The sequence below is a fragment of the Xiphophorus maculatus genome, chromosome 7, assembly GCF_002775205.1.
Source record: "Xiphophorus maculatus strain JP 163 A chromosome 7, X_maculatus-5.0-male, whole genome shotgun sequence".
NCBI classification, from domain to species: Eukaryota; Metazoa; Chordata; class Actinopteri; order Cyprinodontiformes; family Poeciliidae; genus Xiphophorus; species Xiphophorus maculatus.
The window spans coordinates 7122702-7140048 of NC_036449.1; the positions used below are offsets into that span (position 1 = coordinate 7122702).

Consider the following 17347-nt stretch of genomic DNA (forward strand, 5'->3'; position numbering starts at 1 on the left):
TTCAGAACAGGACATCTATTTTGTATAATTTTTATATTTTTTAAAGTGTGCCACTTAAATTGAACTACTGATGAACAGAGGAGGCTTTCAAATCATTCAGACACATTAAACATTTGAAATTTAAGCAGTCCCTCACACTTCCAGCTAGAAACACCAGTCAAATGTTAAACAGGTCACAAGATATAGGAAATGACCAAACGTCGCAGCTTTTTATTACGTTTTGCTGTTTTTATTAGATTGTTCATTTGCTGATTTTCCAGCCTCCAGTCAGTCAGTCTGGTTGGATTTCAGATTCTCCAGCGGTTTTTAGCCCTCCTCCTTGGAGCATATTCAATTTTAAGAAATTAAGTGTATTCTTTATTTTGTGTTATTTGCTGGATGTAGTTGTCTGATTAAATCTTATGTTTTACCAAAAAAAATGTGGATACCTCTTATGCTAGACGTGTCAGAGCAGTTATTCTACTTTTCCCGTTGCTATTTTGTACTTTCCAAAAACGTGTTTTCTCTTAAGCTGATCTCGTTTACGTGATCTAAGCACACAAAGTATGCATTTTTGCACATTTTCTGTTCTTCAGGTCATAATTATTTAAGTACAAAAAAAGCATGAATTTACTATCTTTAACTTTTTGAATCCTACTAAATCTTTTAGCATGTTTACCTTGGCTCTCCTTCTTGCTCAGAAGCTTCCTCCTCCTCTTCTTCACTCCCACTGTATTCATACTCTGTCTCATCTATGAATTTAAAAAAACCCAAAAACAAACCCCAAATAGTAAGGATCTAAAATTTTATCTCAAATCAGCTGCAAATGATGCAACTACTTAATTTACCTTTCTCGCCCCTCTTCTTCTTGGTTCTGTCGATGTGATCCTTGAGCTGGATGCGGACCTGCCTCTCGTTGGGCTGGTCCCGGATGAAGGGGTGCTTCAGCAGCTGCTCAGTGGGGGGCCGCTGGGTGTAGTTCTTCACCAGGCAGCCCTCGATGAAGCTGAAGAACTTCTTCGACCTGCAATGCCGTTTAAACGTCAAAGTTTGGAATATTTTATTCCCACGTATTCGCAAGAGAGGTCGGTTGCGTCGATTGGGGAGGAGGGCGGAAGAAGTTAGCGCACCATTTTTTGGACTTCAGTCGAGGAGGAGGGTTCCTGGGGATGAGGAAGAGTGCTCTCATCGGATGCATGTCACACAGAGCTGCAGCGAAGATACCAAAAAACAGAGACGTTGTGAACAAAACCATGTGTTATAATTTTTTTTAAAAAGATGGTGAAAGTGTTTACTTTGACGCCACATGCTAACCGTTTATTTCGCACAATCTGACATCAGCCTGCATTAGAGCGACTGAACTGTCAGCTGCAGAAACATGTGGCTGTTTCTGTTTTAAAGAAATCTGATAAATCGAACATTTCAAAGTATTTTCACCAAGTAAACTCACCAAATGTATTTTAGCTGTATGTTTTTCTTTTAATATACGGTAAATAAAATTTATACAATTTTTTATCAAATTAATTGTAGGGTCTGTATATAAATCGAGAATTACTAAGAATCAAAACTAATCAAACCATAAACATTTTAAATTCAATAACCCTCTTTAATGCTAAATTATTGAATAAATAAACATATGAGCTCAACAACAAATATATTGATTGTTTCTAATTTGTTAATTAGGTTACTTAACCATCAGCAAAGTGACACTACACACAAGTATTTCAAGAAACCCTGATTATTCACAAAACCTTCTTTAAAGACGTGAGAGCTAATATTAGCATTGGGGACGTATTGAATTGCATTGTGGTGCTATTTTAGCTTTGAATAGGCTAACTTCTATTAGCACAACACAAGTCTTTTAACGCATCTCATCAGATTGTGCTTTTAAACTAAAATTAACCCCAAGTGGGATTAGAGAAGCAGATTTGTTTAGAGATGTAGCTTGTGCGGCAGATTTACGGCCGTACCAGAAACACGCCACAAAGGTTCCGACTGGAGGCTTTTTAAAAAATTGTTTCTTAAAAAATAAATAAATGCGATTATTTGCAAGAATACTTTTAAACACGTTAATTTCTATGTAGCTAATTAATCAAAATTAACGCATTAAAGTGCCACACCTTCAAAAAAAAAAAAAAACAGGAAACCCTGAATAAATCCCTGGCAAAACGTAGATGTACTTACGGGGAGCTCCCTCCGCCATCTCTATGGCTGTGATGCCACAGGACCAAAGGTCGCTCTGGAAGACAGGGTCAGAGTCAGTGAGGCCTTTCTACACATGCCCAGAAACCCACATGTTTTCTTTATAATAATAAAAGGAGTTTCATAAATTCTGGATAATGTAATGTGTTGTAAATATAAATACTGCACGTGTTTTGCTTCATAGGACCGTTGTCTTCCAGCTCGTCCTTACCCTGTAGTCGTAGGTGGCGTCGGGGTTTTCGTCGCAGGCGATAACCTCCGGAGCCATCCAATAGGGCGTCCCGATGAAGGTGTTCCTTCGGCCCACCGTCCGGTCCAGCTGAGCGCTCACACCAAAATCCACTGTGGAGAAAAAACAAAACAAAAAAACACAGATACAGTTGTAATCCATCATATTCCAGGCGAATGGTTTATCCTTCACACTGTGTGCTGACCTCAGATACATTTATAAAAGTGCCATCATGGGTGGCAGTTTTTTGTTTTTCTTTTTCTTTTGTTTTTGGTGAGCTTCGACAGAGAAATGCTGTTTTTTCTGAAAATCGACTTTGTAGTGCTTTAAAAAATTAAAGACATATTCTTAATGGGAATAATGTTTTCTATTAACAATTCAGACTTATTTCACTTTCTGAGAACGGGTGAGAATTAAACAGGTGGAAAAATATCCTACATGATCACTTAATATTTTAATTATCACATAAAAAAAAAAACTTTATTTCATTAAAAAATATGAATTAACAAGTTTATCCTCTCAGTTTCACTCAAAATGTCTAGGTGATGAACTGTGAAAATAAAATAATTCAGTTTTAATGTGCGAACTGCACATAAAATTAGATTTTGTTACAGTTTTACTCAACACACAGGTGGAGTTTTATCAGCCGAATAAAATTCATGATTCTTTATGACTTATATTTACAAAATCCTCTAATCCCGTTTGAAAGTAGGAGAAAATGTGGAAAAGATCACAGAAATGACGGTTTTTACGCACAATAATTATTTTGAGGTTTGCTTTTCACCTCGTCTTAGTTTTGCTAAAGTCCTCGTTTAGTTTTGCTCTCTCACAAAATCTCCATCGTGCCATTTCAAGATAAATCCTAGAGTGTTTTGTCGCGGCTGCAGTGGAAACGCGCGGCCTCCACTTTGTGTCACAGGACAGCAATCAGAGAGTTCACAGAGAGTACCTCTGATCATAAACTGTAATCTTATTGAAAACAATTAGAGAAATAAAGATAAGATGGACTACTGGAAGATTTCCAACAATGTTAAAATAGCAAAGTAGGATTCTTTTATTCTTTAATTTATTTTTTATGAAATAATTTGCACAAGTCTAATAAAACCGATGAGCCAAAAACTCTCATTTAGTGCCTGGTAAGATGCGGTGCACACCATCTTTCTCAGCTTGAAGGTTAAAGCTTTTTACCCAGTTTGACTTCAGCGTTTTCAGTGAGCAGCACGTTTTGTCCCTTGATGTCACGGTGGATCACATGATGAGCGTGTAAGTGAGCTAATCCCTGCACAAACACAGAATTTAAATGACAAAACATGAGCGTATCTCAAAGAACATTTTCCACTGCGTACTCACTATTTGTTCAAATGCAAATCTAGTTAAAAATCAAAAGGAGATATATTTTTTGTTCTTTTTGTAATATGCAAATGATGATGTGGGGAGCCTTTGCCAGTTAGAGAACAATGCCGTGAAAGTGCTGGTAACACACCCTGAGGATCTCTCTGGAGATGTAGGCGATCCAGTCCTCCTTCAGTGAGTTTCCTTTGGTGTTTTTCACCAGATCGGTGATTGAGCCGGCGCCACAGAACTCCATGACAAGCTGAAGGGCAGAACGTACAGATAACAAGTTAGAGATAATCCCTCATTATCTGACACTTCTCAAATTGCCTAACGTCAAATGTTGATTTTTTTCCCCAAAAATCTTTTACAAACATGTCAAGAAATAAGACAAAACCACCCAACTTATTTGCCTTTCACTAAACAAATAATATAGCCTAGTTCAGCTGAAAAACAACACAAAACTAGAAATAAGTACACTCCTTTCTCCACATTTGGTCCTTTTAGCAACCTTCTGCTGTCACATAAAAATTTTGCATTTGAATAGAAACCAGCAGGTTTTAAAGAGTAAGCAAACTGATTGTGGTGGGTGCTGTCTGTAGCTGAGGTGCACCAAACGAGATTACTGTTTAAATTATGTCGACCGTACAAACCGCTAATAGATGCTAGCTAAAAACGTGAACTCCTTAATCATTTTTACAGTTAGATGCTAGCCATGCTAACCGTACAAACTGCTAATAGAAGATGCTAAAGTTAGCTAAAAGCATAAACGTGAACTCCTTAATCATTTTTACAGTTAGATGCTAGCCATGCTAATTGTACAATCTGCTAATAGAAGATGCTAGAGTTAGCTAAAAGCATAAACGTGATGATTATGTTGCCTCTGCTCCTAATCCCAGTTGGCCAAAATCTGAATCTTAAGGCCAAAGTGAGCAAACTTCACACTGCAGCAGTTGTACTAAGAAAACTAGCATGAAAGAAGGAGAAACAAATTTACCATTTTGCCACCCTGTTGAGTCTTAGTACAGTATATTTTATAGGGATTCCAGAAATGCCATGTTTATGTTTTGTTAGTATCTACAACTTTCCTAGAATTTGTCGACAGCCCAACACAGTCGTCTCAAACTGCTTTCGTCAAGGGCTGTGGTCCTACAACTTTTAGATGTGTCTCTGCTTCAGCACACCTGGCTCCAATACCAGCTCATTAGCAGAGCTCTGTAGAGCCTGACTGGATGCTAGTGAGGCAGTTTACTCATTTAATTCAAGTGTGTAGGACGAGATAAGGCACATCTCCTCAAGTACTGCAGTTTGAGACCACTGGTCTAACAATATAAAGATCCAACACTTTAAGGTTATTCTCGTCTTCTGATTCAGTTTTCCGGTAACAAGTCAAAGAGTACTTTTAATTTTCTTTCAAGATAGAGTTGATTTTTTTTTGTAGCAGAGGAATAAAGCATGAAATACACAAATTAATAAAGCACAGTCAAACCTTCAGGTTTGAACCTGTCATGAGGTTTTATCCTCTCAGAACTGTAGTCGCCTATAAACTCTAAAATACTCTAGAAACACTGATGTTCCTGATAGTAACCCTTTTTATGTGGAGCACGCCGTCATGAATCCTAGCAGAGTTCTCTTTTAATTGTCTCCTTTGTAAAATCTGGAGGTCAGTGTGTCAGACATTATGTAAACGCAGCAGCTCATTTTCCGGGTCGTTTACTGGAGTTGTTAGTCCTGGTGAGAGTTGCTGCTTCATATATATATTTTTTTTTCCTGTTGACAGGGATGCTGCCCTACACCCCTCAACACTGGCGACACTTTCAGATGCTTTGAAAGTGCAGGAGTAAACCAAAGCACTTTACTCCTTGCTTTGGTTTGTCCTGCAACCTTCACACAATCACATTTGCAGCTGTGAGAGAACAAATCCAGCAAAAATGATATATTTCTGTTGAACATTTACGTTTGCAATCAGCTCATGCACGTACGGATGAAAAATCAGGAACTCGTGCTACTTGGATCTTTAAATATGCTTGAAATACTTTTATTTGTTTCGCACTGTTTCAGTTACTTCTTCTTCATTTTATCCCTTACATTTTTGCAGATAGGCCCAAAGTCATGTCTTAAAAGCCTGCGGTGCTTTCTGCATCTGCACATGTCGACCTGACGATGCACACGTTGCCTTACAAGCACGCTAAGTGCTTCCACTCAGAAGAGGAAGCCGCATCTTCAGAGATGGTCGTTTAAGAACATAATCATCATAAAACTCGGGCCTTTGTGCCTCCTATGCACACACAGTGGACAGCATGATGATGACGGTTTCCACTCATAAGTGGAAACCGTTAAAAGAGGTTAAAGAAGCAGCTGTGAAGACAAACACATGGCTGTGCTGTGGGGTAACGGAAATATTTCTTCCACTGGTCATAAAACAAGCAACTCTGCTAATCGGTTTCCCTCAGTATTCACACACGAGGGACACTAATTGATCTTAAATTCAGAAATGATCAGCAATATCAACCCAACGTCAGACCTAGCTATTTAACTGCTGTCACTGTTTGCTAACATATCCAAAAAGACAACATGTGATTCTAAGTATGAATAAAAAGTGAAGAAGAATTTGCAGAGTATTCTGTCACATCTTTTAAGTGTGCGTATTGTTTTTAACAAAAAATGTGCTCCCACTCTGATTAGAGCCTGTGCATAGGGATGAAGAGTGTGTCCCGCTGCGCCAGGATGGAGGGTGTAATTTAAGACGTTATGACACGGTGGCATTTTTTCTCTGTTTTCATAATGGTGTATTAGGGTTCCCAATCGGTCAAATAATTATTAGCCAAATTAATAGTATGACATCATCAGTAACAAGCCTGCCAAAAACATGAACGACTAAGTTGGAACGACATTGTAAAGTATCAAGAATCTGTCTTGATTTGTAAAACATTTCATGGCTGTGCTCCCTCTCTACTACAACAGTTTAATTTAAATTATATTAAAAACACTTTTTAAAAAAAAAAAAAAAATCTGTTTTTTGGGATTATTACTGTCATATAAGCTGAGCTAACATTGTTGGGTTGTTGTCTGGTTTAACTGATGAGCTCATTAAAACTAGACATGAATGCAACCCTTTTTCCAGACGGGGGATTTCATCATTTCATTATTAAAGGCTCCACCAATCTGTTCAAGCAACACCATTCAACTATTGCCCATTTATTTCTCATTATTGTGAGAGTAATCTATCACTAGAGTCCAAACCAACACCACCACTCTACATTACGACTAACAAAACACAGCAGAAGTGAATAAAAACGGCTGAAAATATCCCAAATGAACATTTTGATGCTCATTATTCTTATTCAGCTGCTCCAGAGAACTTAGAAACTGTGCCACAATAACTATTTCAGTTCCTTTATACAAGCAGTTCTTTTCGTAACAGCCTATTGTTTTACTGCAGTTATTCATTACACCAGGTTCTCGTCAAATAAAGCATGCTGCTTTGTGTTAAAATGCAACTTCCTGAAAGACGCAGGGAACATGTTTTTAGGTAGCTCAGATGACGTTGACTCACACCCTGCGAATGACCCAGTAATGTTGTCACTGCTCATAAACTAAGAAAGGGGAAGAGTGATCTAACAGCAGGGTGGTGTCATTTATTCACCTGATTATGCAGCCTGAATTTACTGAACACCTGATCCAAAACCAGATTAACCAGAAACCGCCGCCTATATTTGCCAACTCACGTCGACTCCACCAGTTCCTACTTGTGGGCCCTGATAAAAATGTTGATGTTTACGATAAACGTGGGCTAACATGCATGATTTCATCTTTACGGAGAATCTTCTCTCTATTTTTTCTCCTGTTTTTGCTCATCAGCGCAGACAGAGCGTCTGCACGAGAACTAATAATTTTATTACAGCATCACTGCGGCAACATTTGTGGAGTATGTATGCAAATAAGTGTGACCCAATATATGGCAGACATGGTGATATACTGCATATGCTTATGGTACAGAATTTTTAGTATTACCGATGAGGTCAACTCACCCAGAGTTGGTCATCGTGGCCCGGTGGACTTTTCTTGATGAAAGCGCCGTAGTATGTGGCTATATTTCTGTGGTGTGAATACTTCTTCAGCATGTTGATTTCCAGCTTAATTTCCTCCTCTTCATCCTATGGAAGAATAACAGCTGCAGTCATGTCACTTTGAAAACACATCACTATAATTACCTGTATCATGGGTCAATCTCATAAGTTATTTCCATTCTTGTGGTTAAAGTAACAAAAACTTTCTACAAGAACCAAAAAAAAAACAAAAACCTCTGAAACTTGAAGCAATAAAAACTGAACTAGGTGACATTTTTAACATAATTTTGTCATTTGTCTTGTCTTTTGTCTGCAAATCTACTTTAATATCGTCTTGAAATTTGTCTTTTTCCAATTTTGGGGGAACTGAAAGGCATGAAACACTCCTTTTTACTCCATCTCAGCTGGTTTTGTATCTTTATAATAAGTTCAAGATAAAAAAATGGTTATGTTGTCCTTTACTGAAGCACACAAAGCCCAAATTTGAGAAAAATGAAGTTTTTTTTCTCTCAAATTCAGGCTTGTTCCTCATTGATTAGCGAGAAACCGTCATTTATATAGAAAAAGGTCTTCCTCCTCTTTACTTTACACTGGAAAACTTGAGGGAAAAAAGTAAAATTTTTTCCCATAACTTGTTTTCCAGTGTGTTTATGGAAAACCGGTCCACGCAGGGAACCAAACTATGTCCCGCCATTCCAAACAAACAGCTGAAACTCATAACAGACCCAAACAGAACCACCGTCTCTCCCTGTCACAGGCTCCGGGTTTTACATACAACATAATGAGATCAAGTGGTTATTTCTCCATCGCTCCCTCGTCGCTGAAGCCCGGCGACAGTTTTCATTGCTTCGCTGCGGCCGAGTTTGATCAACCGAACTGACAAACAAGACTTGACATTTTCACCGTGGCAACCGCAGTTCGATTTTCAGGAGCGCCAGAAACATCAGCGCGTCCATCAGTACGGGTTTCAACATCCAAAAACTCAGAGGAGTTGAAAACAGAAAACATTTGGATTTTCACACCATGGCTTGGGACTTTGTGACATTTATCACGACTGATGTTTCTTCTCTGTTGAACTTGCAGATCATTCAATACAAAACAACCTTTCCCTCTACAAGCGACAGCATTGTCAGCTCTGGACAGACCACTAATCTTACCTCCATCAAACTGAAGAAACAATCACCTAAATTATCTGTACAGTATTATTTGACCAAGACATGGCCACATGGTAGACGTAAACCAGCTATAAGTAAAAAGGTTTTAAGTGTTTGGTTTTAAAAGGGTTTGTTTTTCAAACAGATAGTAGGAAAAACTAACGTGCTAATTTCAGAAGCTATACTATTCTCTGCAATAAGCACCTGAAAACTAATACTAAATTTAGAGGGTTCTTGTTTTACATTTTGGCTTAACGCTGTGCATCAATATCAAAATAATATATTAGTGTTACGGCCCTGGGCCTAATGGGCTGGGTTGCAGGTGTCTTGTTTGTCTTTGTGCTCCTCCCCTTTACAGGTGCTGCTGATTTTATTCATTTGGAGCACAGAGCATTTAAACCTGGCTGTCTCCACCTTCTGGGTCGCCTTCGGCGTCCACTCTGCCTCGATGCTTGTGGTGTTTTGTTGCCAGGCCTCAGCTCCCCTCCTTTTTGCACATTTGAGTTTGTCTTTGTTTTTGCACTTCAACAACTCCATATGCACTCATACACCACATCCAAGCATTTGCATTACACCACTGATACTGACATCCTCGATCCATTGTTGTTTGTGTTAATAAATATTCCTTTTTATGCACTTTAACCACTGCATGGTCTCCCGTTTTTGTTATGACCTTGAGCCAGTCGTAACATTAGTAACACATTAAAAGATGCAAAAAAAACAACCTAAGTAATTCAACTTATTTTTAAATAAGAAAATAAACATTTTATGGCCAGTATGTTGTATTTTTCACACCAAGTGGTTGTCTTTTGAGCCTTTATACTCTGGTTAACGATTAATCAATTACTAAATTAGTTGACGATTATTACAAAAATCGATTAATGACAGCGAATCCGATTAATCGTTTCAGCCCCAGGATGTTGTATTTTAGCATAATGATCGGTTGAAGAATTTTAGATTTAAATGAATGCAGTTAGATCATGTCATATATTGTAGTTTCAAACTATATATCTAAACACTCACACTGGTATTTTTAATCATTACTATAATAATTCATATGGTCATTTACTTCTGCAGTTTAATTTTCTGTTCATTAAGGTGCCCTACATGTAAATTCTGTACACCAATAACATCTTTGTAAATACAAAGAATTTAAAATGGTAGATCTCAATTGGAGTGATGAAGCGAAAGAGACAGTCTGGAAAATGAGAGCAATTTGTAATCAGCATCATCACTGCAGTAGTTTCTACTCAAGCTTTCAAAACCATGAGAATCCCATTCTTGCCAGTGTGTATTAATTACCCAGTCTTTGGCCTCTCTGTGTAGTTTGTGCCATGCAAAGATGCAGGAAGAAACCCAAGAAGAAGAAGAAGCACAAGCAGAGCTCTGTGTTAAATTAAGTAACATCAAGACATGCTTTGTGGTGGTTTTTTTGCAGAAAGACTCCGTATCATCCAATGTGACTGAAAACTATTGCAAAAGGTTGTTAACAACAACCTACTGTGGAGTCAAAACAACAACAACAAAAAGTGTCATCTGGCTGCTGAGTTGCATTGGAGTAGTTTCTACCCGAGGGGGGTTAGGCTAGCCACTGCATGCAAGTAAAGTTGGCTCATTTCTACTGCAGGTTGCCATCTGCTTGTTAGAATGTGTGACGTTTTCTTTCCTTCGCAGGATTTGTATTGAAAAAAGCTGCGGTGCCATTTCAGAACAAGGCCTACAGGCTAAAGGGCAACGCTGCCAAACTCCAGCGTTTAAAAATAAGAGAGTTTTCATATCTCTAAAATAAAGAACATCCAGTAGACCTTATGCCAAGTCATCTGAAAACTGTTTTTTTTATATCCTGGCTGTCATTTGCAGAGCATTACTGCTTAAGTCTTCTTGTTTTATCAAACCACTCCCTATTTTTATAAATCCTAAGCTGCTAATATGTTAAGCTGATCTACAAATGCCGTATTTCCAGCTCAGTTTTGCAGCTAAAAATGAATCTAAGTTTACTGTTTCCCTGGATTTGAAAGTTCAACCACCTAAACAGCTTTCAGTGGATTTATTCTATAAATATTCTTTTTTATTAAGCTGCTGGTTGTGATAAACAGACATTACAACATACAAGCGTTTTGTTGTTGTTGCTTTAACAGTCTGGAGAGAGTCAGCTTTGACTCTCATAAAGATGACAGCGTCAGTCAGTCAATCCCTCGAGTCACTGTCAGGCAGCTGGTCAGCTGGTTTCTGCTTCAGAAATCCAACAGGCAGCAAGATATTTCAGCAGGCGGGTTGCCAACCAATCAGTCAGGGATCCAGCGGGATGGACCTCCAGCCAGCTAGTTCATCTGTTAATCCACTCCCCAGCAGCAGACCACCGGGGGTCATCCCCCCGGTCACCATCAGTCAACTGACTCATCAGATATGGGCAGATGAAAACAAAGGAGGACCCGGTAAAAAAAAACAAAAAACTGTCGTAGAAGCAAAAGACAAAAATACAGCGGACAGACGTGGTTCACGGAGAATCCCAACACCTCAGAATAATTACAGCAATGGAGAATAATAAAAAAATAAATGAAAAAAACACAGGCTGTGGGCCGTGAATACGGTCTCATACAACAGCCAAAAGACAGGGAATAATAAACAGCAACCAGTGATAATTCAGAGGTTTCACTCAGTTCTCCTCTTAAAACATGATGGTGACAATTGCATATGAGATAGGAGCTAAAGATGAAACATGATTGACGCTTTACCCCAAACATGCTGAAAAGAAGAAGAAATTATTACCACAGTCACAATAGACAGTGGAGTTAGCAGCCAGTCCGCAAGTGTTGTTTGTGAGCATAAAGTTTCTCAGGTAAGAAAATCTGTTGTTTCAGCATATTTTATTATTTTTAGAGTCCTTTTGTTAGAGTCCACACATCGTCTCATTAAACTAAATAAGTAACCATCCTGTTCAAGCATACCTACCAGGATATTCATGTAGACTAACTAACTTCTGCAGTGACTGATATATTTTCTTTTCACTGTCTGAGGGAAATAACTAACAGACTGTATATCAGTGTAACATTAGCTTGTCAATTGAGTTTTTACAGGTTCAGATGACAAGTTAAACTGATGTGGATAGTGTCACATACTTTGACCTCAGAATAACAGTTTCAGAAATATGTCACTGTAAAAAACATTGGGACTTTCTGCTACTTCCATTCACTTCTGTTATGCTTTACAGAACAATAAAGCAGCTCCTCTAATATGAAAGACCCTGCTGGCACAGTTGGTAGGACAAAAGGCAGCAATACTTCCTGCAGAGTAATAATGCTGGTCAGAATCAGAGCATTTTTAAAACCATTTCTAACTGAACACTGTCAGAATTTTGAAGTTTTTTGACAAACAGTTTTTGTCGTTAGCGATCATTCACCAAGTACATCATGGTCATGGTAGAGCTCCCAAGGACAACATTTCCACTAACAGCGTAACTTAGAAACTAGAATCTGACTGAAACAGAAAAATTGGAAGAAAATTGACTAGAACAATATATTGGATCGCTGATATTAAAATATCAGCATGTGCAATGCACAGCTTGGAATCATTTTAAATTACTTTAATATTTAATATTTTTTTCTCGCACTGAGTACTATGTTGCTCACTGGCAGACAAAGACGATACAAAAGCTAAAGCTTGATGGACAGTCTGAGGACAGACAGTAACCTCTATGTCAGAATTTAACTGCTCTCTTTCATACGTCCTTTCTGCGTCTCTTCCTCATCAGCTTATTTGGAGCCTCCACCTTTATTTTGGGCATTCGTCTCTGTCCTTGTCCTTCCAGCATCACTTTCCATTATTGCCCCCCATAATGACTTTAGTGCCATAGTCATTTATTGAATCATTACAACGTATGCGCTTCCCTTTTCTCCTTCGTCATCCTCTTCCCCTTACTTTCCTTCAAGTGCAGTCATTCGTTCAAAACGAAGCGCCCTGAAGCCACTCATTATCATTCCTGGGTATGACAGATGCGGGGAGACTCGGTGGCGGCCATATTGTTGCTATAATATTACAGCACACAATGGGAGCCGAGCTAACAGAACCACAAAGTGGAAATGTGATGGAGAAATCAAGGTTTTGGCCTCAAGGGACCAACAGGCGTTGACATGTCTAACAAACACCGAGTCGTCCTGAAGGAGTCGGCCAATCTTTTTAAATCCTCGTCCCTCTTCTTCATTTCTAAAAAATATAAAAAGGACATGTGTCTGAAGACCCCTCCTTGTTACTCAGCAATGCAAGGAACTAATAGCAGGAGGTCTGATCTGAACACAACGCACGCAAGTAATTATTTGTTTTAGCAGAAAGTGTGTGGATACGTATAGATTTACAAACCTTAGATATTTTCCATATGTCTGAAAACCGAGAGACGAAAATAAAATGTGTGATAAGCCATATCTTTGACCACATAATGACATTTTACCTGCAGAAGAACTAGCCTACTGACGTTTCGATCAAACAAATTCCTTATTATTCCATTTGCAAGTGTTTTATTTGCTAAATTTCTACACCATTAGGTCGAAATGGTCCATAATCCTAAATATCTGAATTAGCTTGAGCTGAAATACTGAAAGAATTGTTGTGAATGCAAAACACAAAGTGCAGACCACATGAAGCTGCTGAGTCAATAAGTGAAATATGGCATTAGCTAACCTTAATTCAAAGTAAGAAATAGCAGAGTATGTGTCCTCTTATGTCTTTCTAAAATTGCTAAGTACAATGTGTTTAGGATTTATAAAATCACAATTAAGACCAGAAACATGTTGTAGAATTTTTTACATAAGTAACTTCATTCCTTTCAAGATTTGTACATGCTGATATACACTCCAATGTGGAGGGTGTGATAAAGTTCCTTCCTACTGTCTATTTGCATCCCCAAATGCTTAAACCACTTCAAGCATTCAGCATGCTGAGGTAAATCTTCATCAGTGCAGACAAAGTGTCTGCATTGGGTAGCATGAGATGAAATATTATTATTTATGTCTGACTCACTAATCATTGAGAACAACTGAACTGAGCAAGTACTTCCTAACACAAATATCAATTTGATGCATTTAGGAATCTAGATGTGGTGATGAAGAGCAAACTGAGCGTCGCTAACAGTCATTTTTACCCCCAAACATCTCTTGGTCTAAAACAGCCCAAGGCACAACATCATACAGTGATAGTCAGTTGTATGGATGAGAATGCCTGCTTGATGTCTGAGGTCAGAGATCAGAGGTGTATGTGTAGACTGGCTGGTGATCATAGAAAAGCAACAGAAGCTCAGATAACCAGCTGTTACAACAAAGGTATGTGGAATACCATCTTTGAACTTTCAGACCTATGCGCTACAGCAGCAGAGGACTGCACCAAGTGCCACTACATTTTACACTTCAGGCTCATCAAAACTGAACAGTATCAGGTTGCAAAAATGTTCCCTGGTCTGATGAGTCGTGATTTCAGCTGCAATATTCAGAATTAGCAATACAATCAGCTTCATTGACCGTTTCTGCCCATCTATCTTGGATAGCTAGCGAGCTATCTTTAGAAACAGGCTTCCTCAAACATTGGTTTTTGTTTCACCCTTCTGCAGCAAGTGGTGGAAAGGGATGGGAGGTGACAGAGTTCCGATTTCATCCTACGATTTCAACATACTCCCAGAGAGACAAAAAGGTAAAGGAGAAAAAAATGTGAAGAAAAGCAGACAAAACCCCCAGAAGAGCTGAGAGAAATTTCTCTTTTCTCACTAATCAAGATCAATGTCTTTCCACCTGAACCCTGATCAATTACATTAAGCCACCAGCTGCAGCTCGAGACACAGCATACAGATGCTGCAGTCACATCTGTCTCCTGTCCTCCCGTGTTATTTCCATCACGTTTTCTCTCTAGTGAGCCCAACAAAGATGGCGGCTCGTAACAGAAATAACAAGTGGGGTTTAGAGTAAAAAGAGCAGAGAAGTAAGAATGAGATAAACTGTAATAATATTAATAATAATAATAATTTTTTAAAAAACTGAATGAATGGCCGTGGCAGGTTGGAAGATAGTTCAGAGACGTAAGCAGGAGAGCTGAGGAAATAAAATCAGGCAGGCAGCAGCAGCCGCCCTTCCTTCTGTCCCAGTGCACTTCAGATGAACCTTCTTAGTGGAGTAAAGCAGAGGGGAAACTCGCCGATTTCTTCTCCTTATCTCAGCTCTCAGACTCTTTCTTACCATAATTTCTCTCACTCTGTTCCCTCCCTACAATTTTGTCCTCTTACAACCCCTCAGCGCTCACCGATTGGGAAAACATCCATTTAGACAAACTCCTGCTTTGGAGGAGCAATCACTTCAAAACAAAATGCATATTTAGAACATGTGTGTGAGGCACTAGAGAGTTAGTAGTGTGCCTGAGTAATTTTCCAGCAACTTAAAACAGACGGCCACTGAATTAACCTGAAGCCGCTGCAGCCCATCCATCTGAAACAGAAGCTGCTGAAGCCGTTCCACCGCAAGCAGTGACCCACAACATTCCAGTCTTCTCGCCCCAGCACTGCACTGACATCGGTCTCCTCTAAACATGGGAGAAGGTTGCTACTGAACCCTAGTTCAGTAGATATAGGCACAAACAGACGGGCTGTGGCATAAAACTCTTATGAAATAGACCAATTCAGTTAGATCAGGTTAACGAACTATACTGAGTAGCTATGCTGTAGTCAACGTTACGGTGTACCTATAGGTGTAACGTTCATTGTTAATGCATGAAAGAGGTTCACTGACTCTAGTGCTTCATCCAGTACTGAAGTGGTTATGTGAAACAACCAGTTTGTTTATCTGTCTCCTGAAAGCCAAGTCAAAGGCAACGTTATCAACGTTTCATTCCTTAATTTTGCTTCATCCTCTGCAATGCTGCTGTGAAGGATTGTACAGTTCCAGCTCCGGCTATCCGCGCTTCAGCATTTGCGGATTTTCTGTGGAACAAGACGGCAAATTTGAGGAAAGTCCAATTACTCACGAGTATCTACAATATCCAAAAGAAAATTCAGTTTGGGAAGCTGAAATACTGGCGGGTTGTGTCTTGACCACTACAGGCTGGTGTTTACAAAACAGCCAATCCAGAAGCGCCATTTATTTCCCACTGGCTATACCCCAAAGAGCGAAAATAAGGAAGACTGTAGAGTTTCACATCTGCAGTAGTGCCAAGATGATTTCCACTCTGCATAATAACAAATATGAAGGTAATTTTGGTGTTTGAACTATTAAAATGTGCAGTTAAACACATTTTTAAAGGGGATCTCAAGTATTTAGCAGTTGTTGTCCCTAACAACACCGTAACGATACTGGTATGTCGCAGCGAGTGGAGTGGGCACCATCCACAATGTGGGCAGAGCTATAAAGATGCATGTGAGCAAGTTGGCCTACAAACCTGACCAAGCTGCAGCAACTGTCCAAAGTGACAGTCAGCTATTGTGAGAAGCTTGTGGAGTCCCAAAGCCTAAGAAGGCATCCTACCAATTATAGTGGGAATGTAAACTTCTTTTACTTAAAAAAAAGTAATAGAAATTAAAAGAAATAAAACATTTTTTGTTAGTCTGACATTTAACAAGGAGGAATAACTTTGTCCTTTCTCATATAGAAAGTTAGTCTAACTTGCGTAACACAGTGAGAAAGAAGGTTAGGTGTGTTTTTATACAGTAAACCTTGTGAAGACCAGAACATTCATATGTTACAACCCCACAACTTACAGAGTCTGTTTACCACGACTGCAAATGTTTTATAAAACATAAACCATGGGAACCTCATTTTAGTCTACATCCTCTCTCCTCTCCTAGCTGGTCATCTTTCGTCCAGCCCTGCTTCCTTCTGCTAACCGATATGGAGAACAGGAAGCCGTATGTGGGTCAGACCACTTATGTATAATATACACAGGGAGTTGAAGGTGGACACCCATGCGTGCAGAGGAAATAAGTCATGGGATTTTGTGTATCCTTGACATTTGAACACTCCTTTCTTTACGTCCATAGAAATGTGGAACAGAAGTGCTTAGTGTCTCTGCAGAAGTGCCGATTCAAATCCGTCCCAGTGCCACCAACTTCCTCCATCCAGCTGTCGTTCTTGGCGGGCGTCCAGAGTGAAACTGTACATTTATTTTAGATAACAGCTGGAGCGAGAGGAAAAGAGACTAATCCAAACATTTGACTGGAATAGAGTTAAAAAGGTCCTGCCATGTCCTGAGTTCACTTGCATTTCTCCTCGGCGATGCGGCTCGCATGAATGCATAAACATGTTCCCATCGCTGATCTATCCCCCTGCTTGCCACTCTTTGATCTCAATGGTTGGAAATGCAGATTTGTTCACTGAAGGCCACAGCGAGACTCTCGCTCCAAATGTCATGGCGGG

The 17347-nt window shown here is 39.2% G+C and overlaps 1 protein-coding gene across 7 annotated transcripts in view; it reads right to left on the reverse strand.

Annotated features, from left to right (window-relative positions):
* LOC102222986 (mitogen-activated protein kinase kinase kinase kinase 4-like) overlaps positions 1–17347 on the reverse strand; it is a 104228-nt gene that overhangs the window by 39546 nt on the left and 47335 nt on the right. For all 7 annotated transcript variants that reach the window (XM_023337102.1, XM_023337101.1, XM_023337103.1 and 4 more), the window contains exons 4-11: positions 7774–7899; positions 3894–4004; positions 3599–3689; positions 2393–2523; positions 2164–2218; positions 1110–1188; positions 828–1003; positions 659–731 (exon numbers count right to left, since the gene is read on the reverse strand). In XM_023337102.1, coding sequence (XP_023192870.1) covers positions 659–731; positions 828–1003; positions 1110–1188; positions 2164–2218; positions 2393–2523; positions 3599–3689; positions 3894–4004; positions 7774–7899 — 842 coding nt within the window. The remainder of the gene's footprint in view (positions 1–658; positions 732–827; positions 1004–1109; positions 1189–2163; positions 2219–2392; positions 2524–3598; positions 3690–3893; positions 4005–7773; positions 7900–17347) is intronic.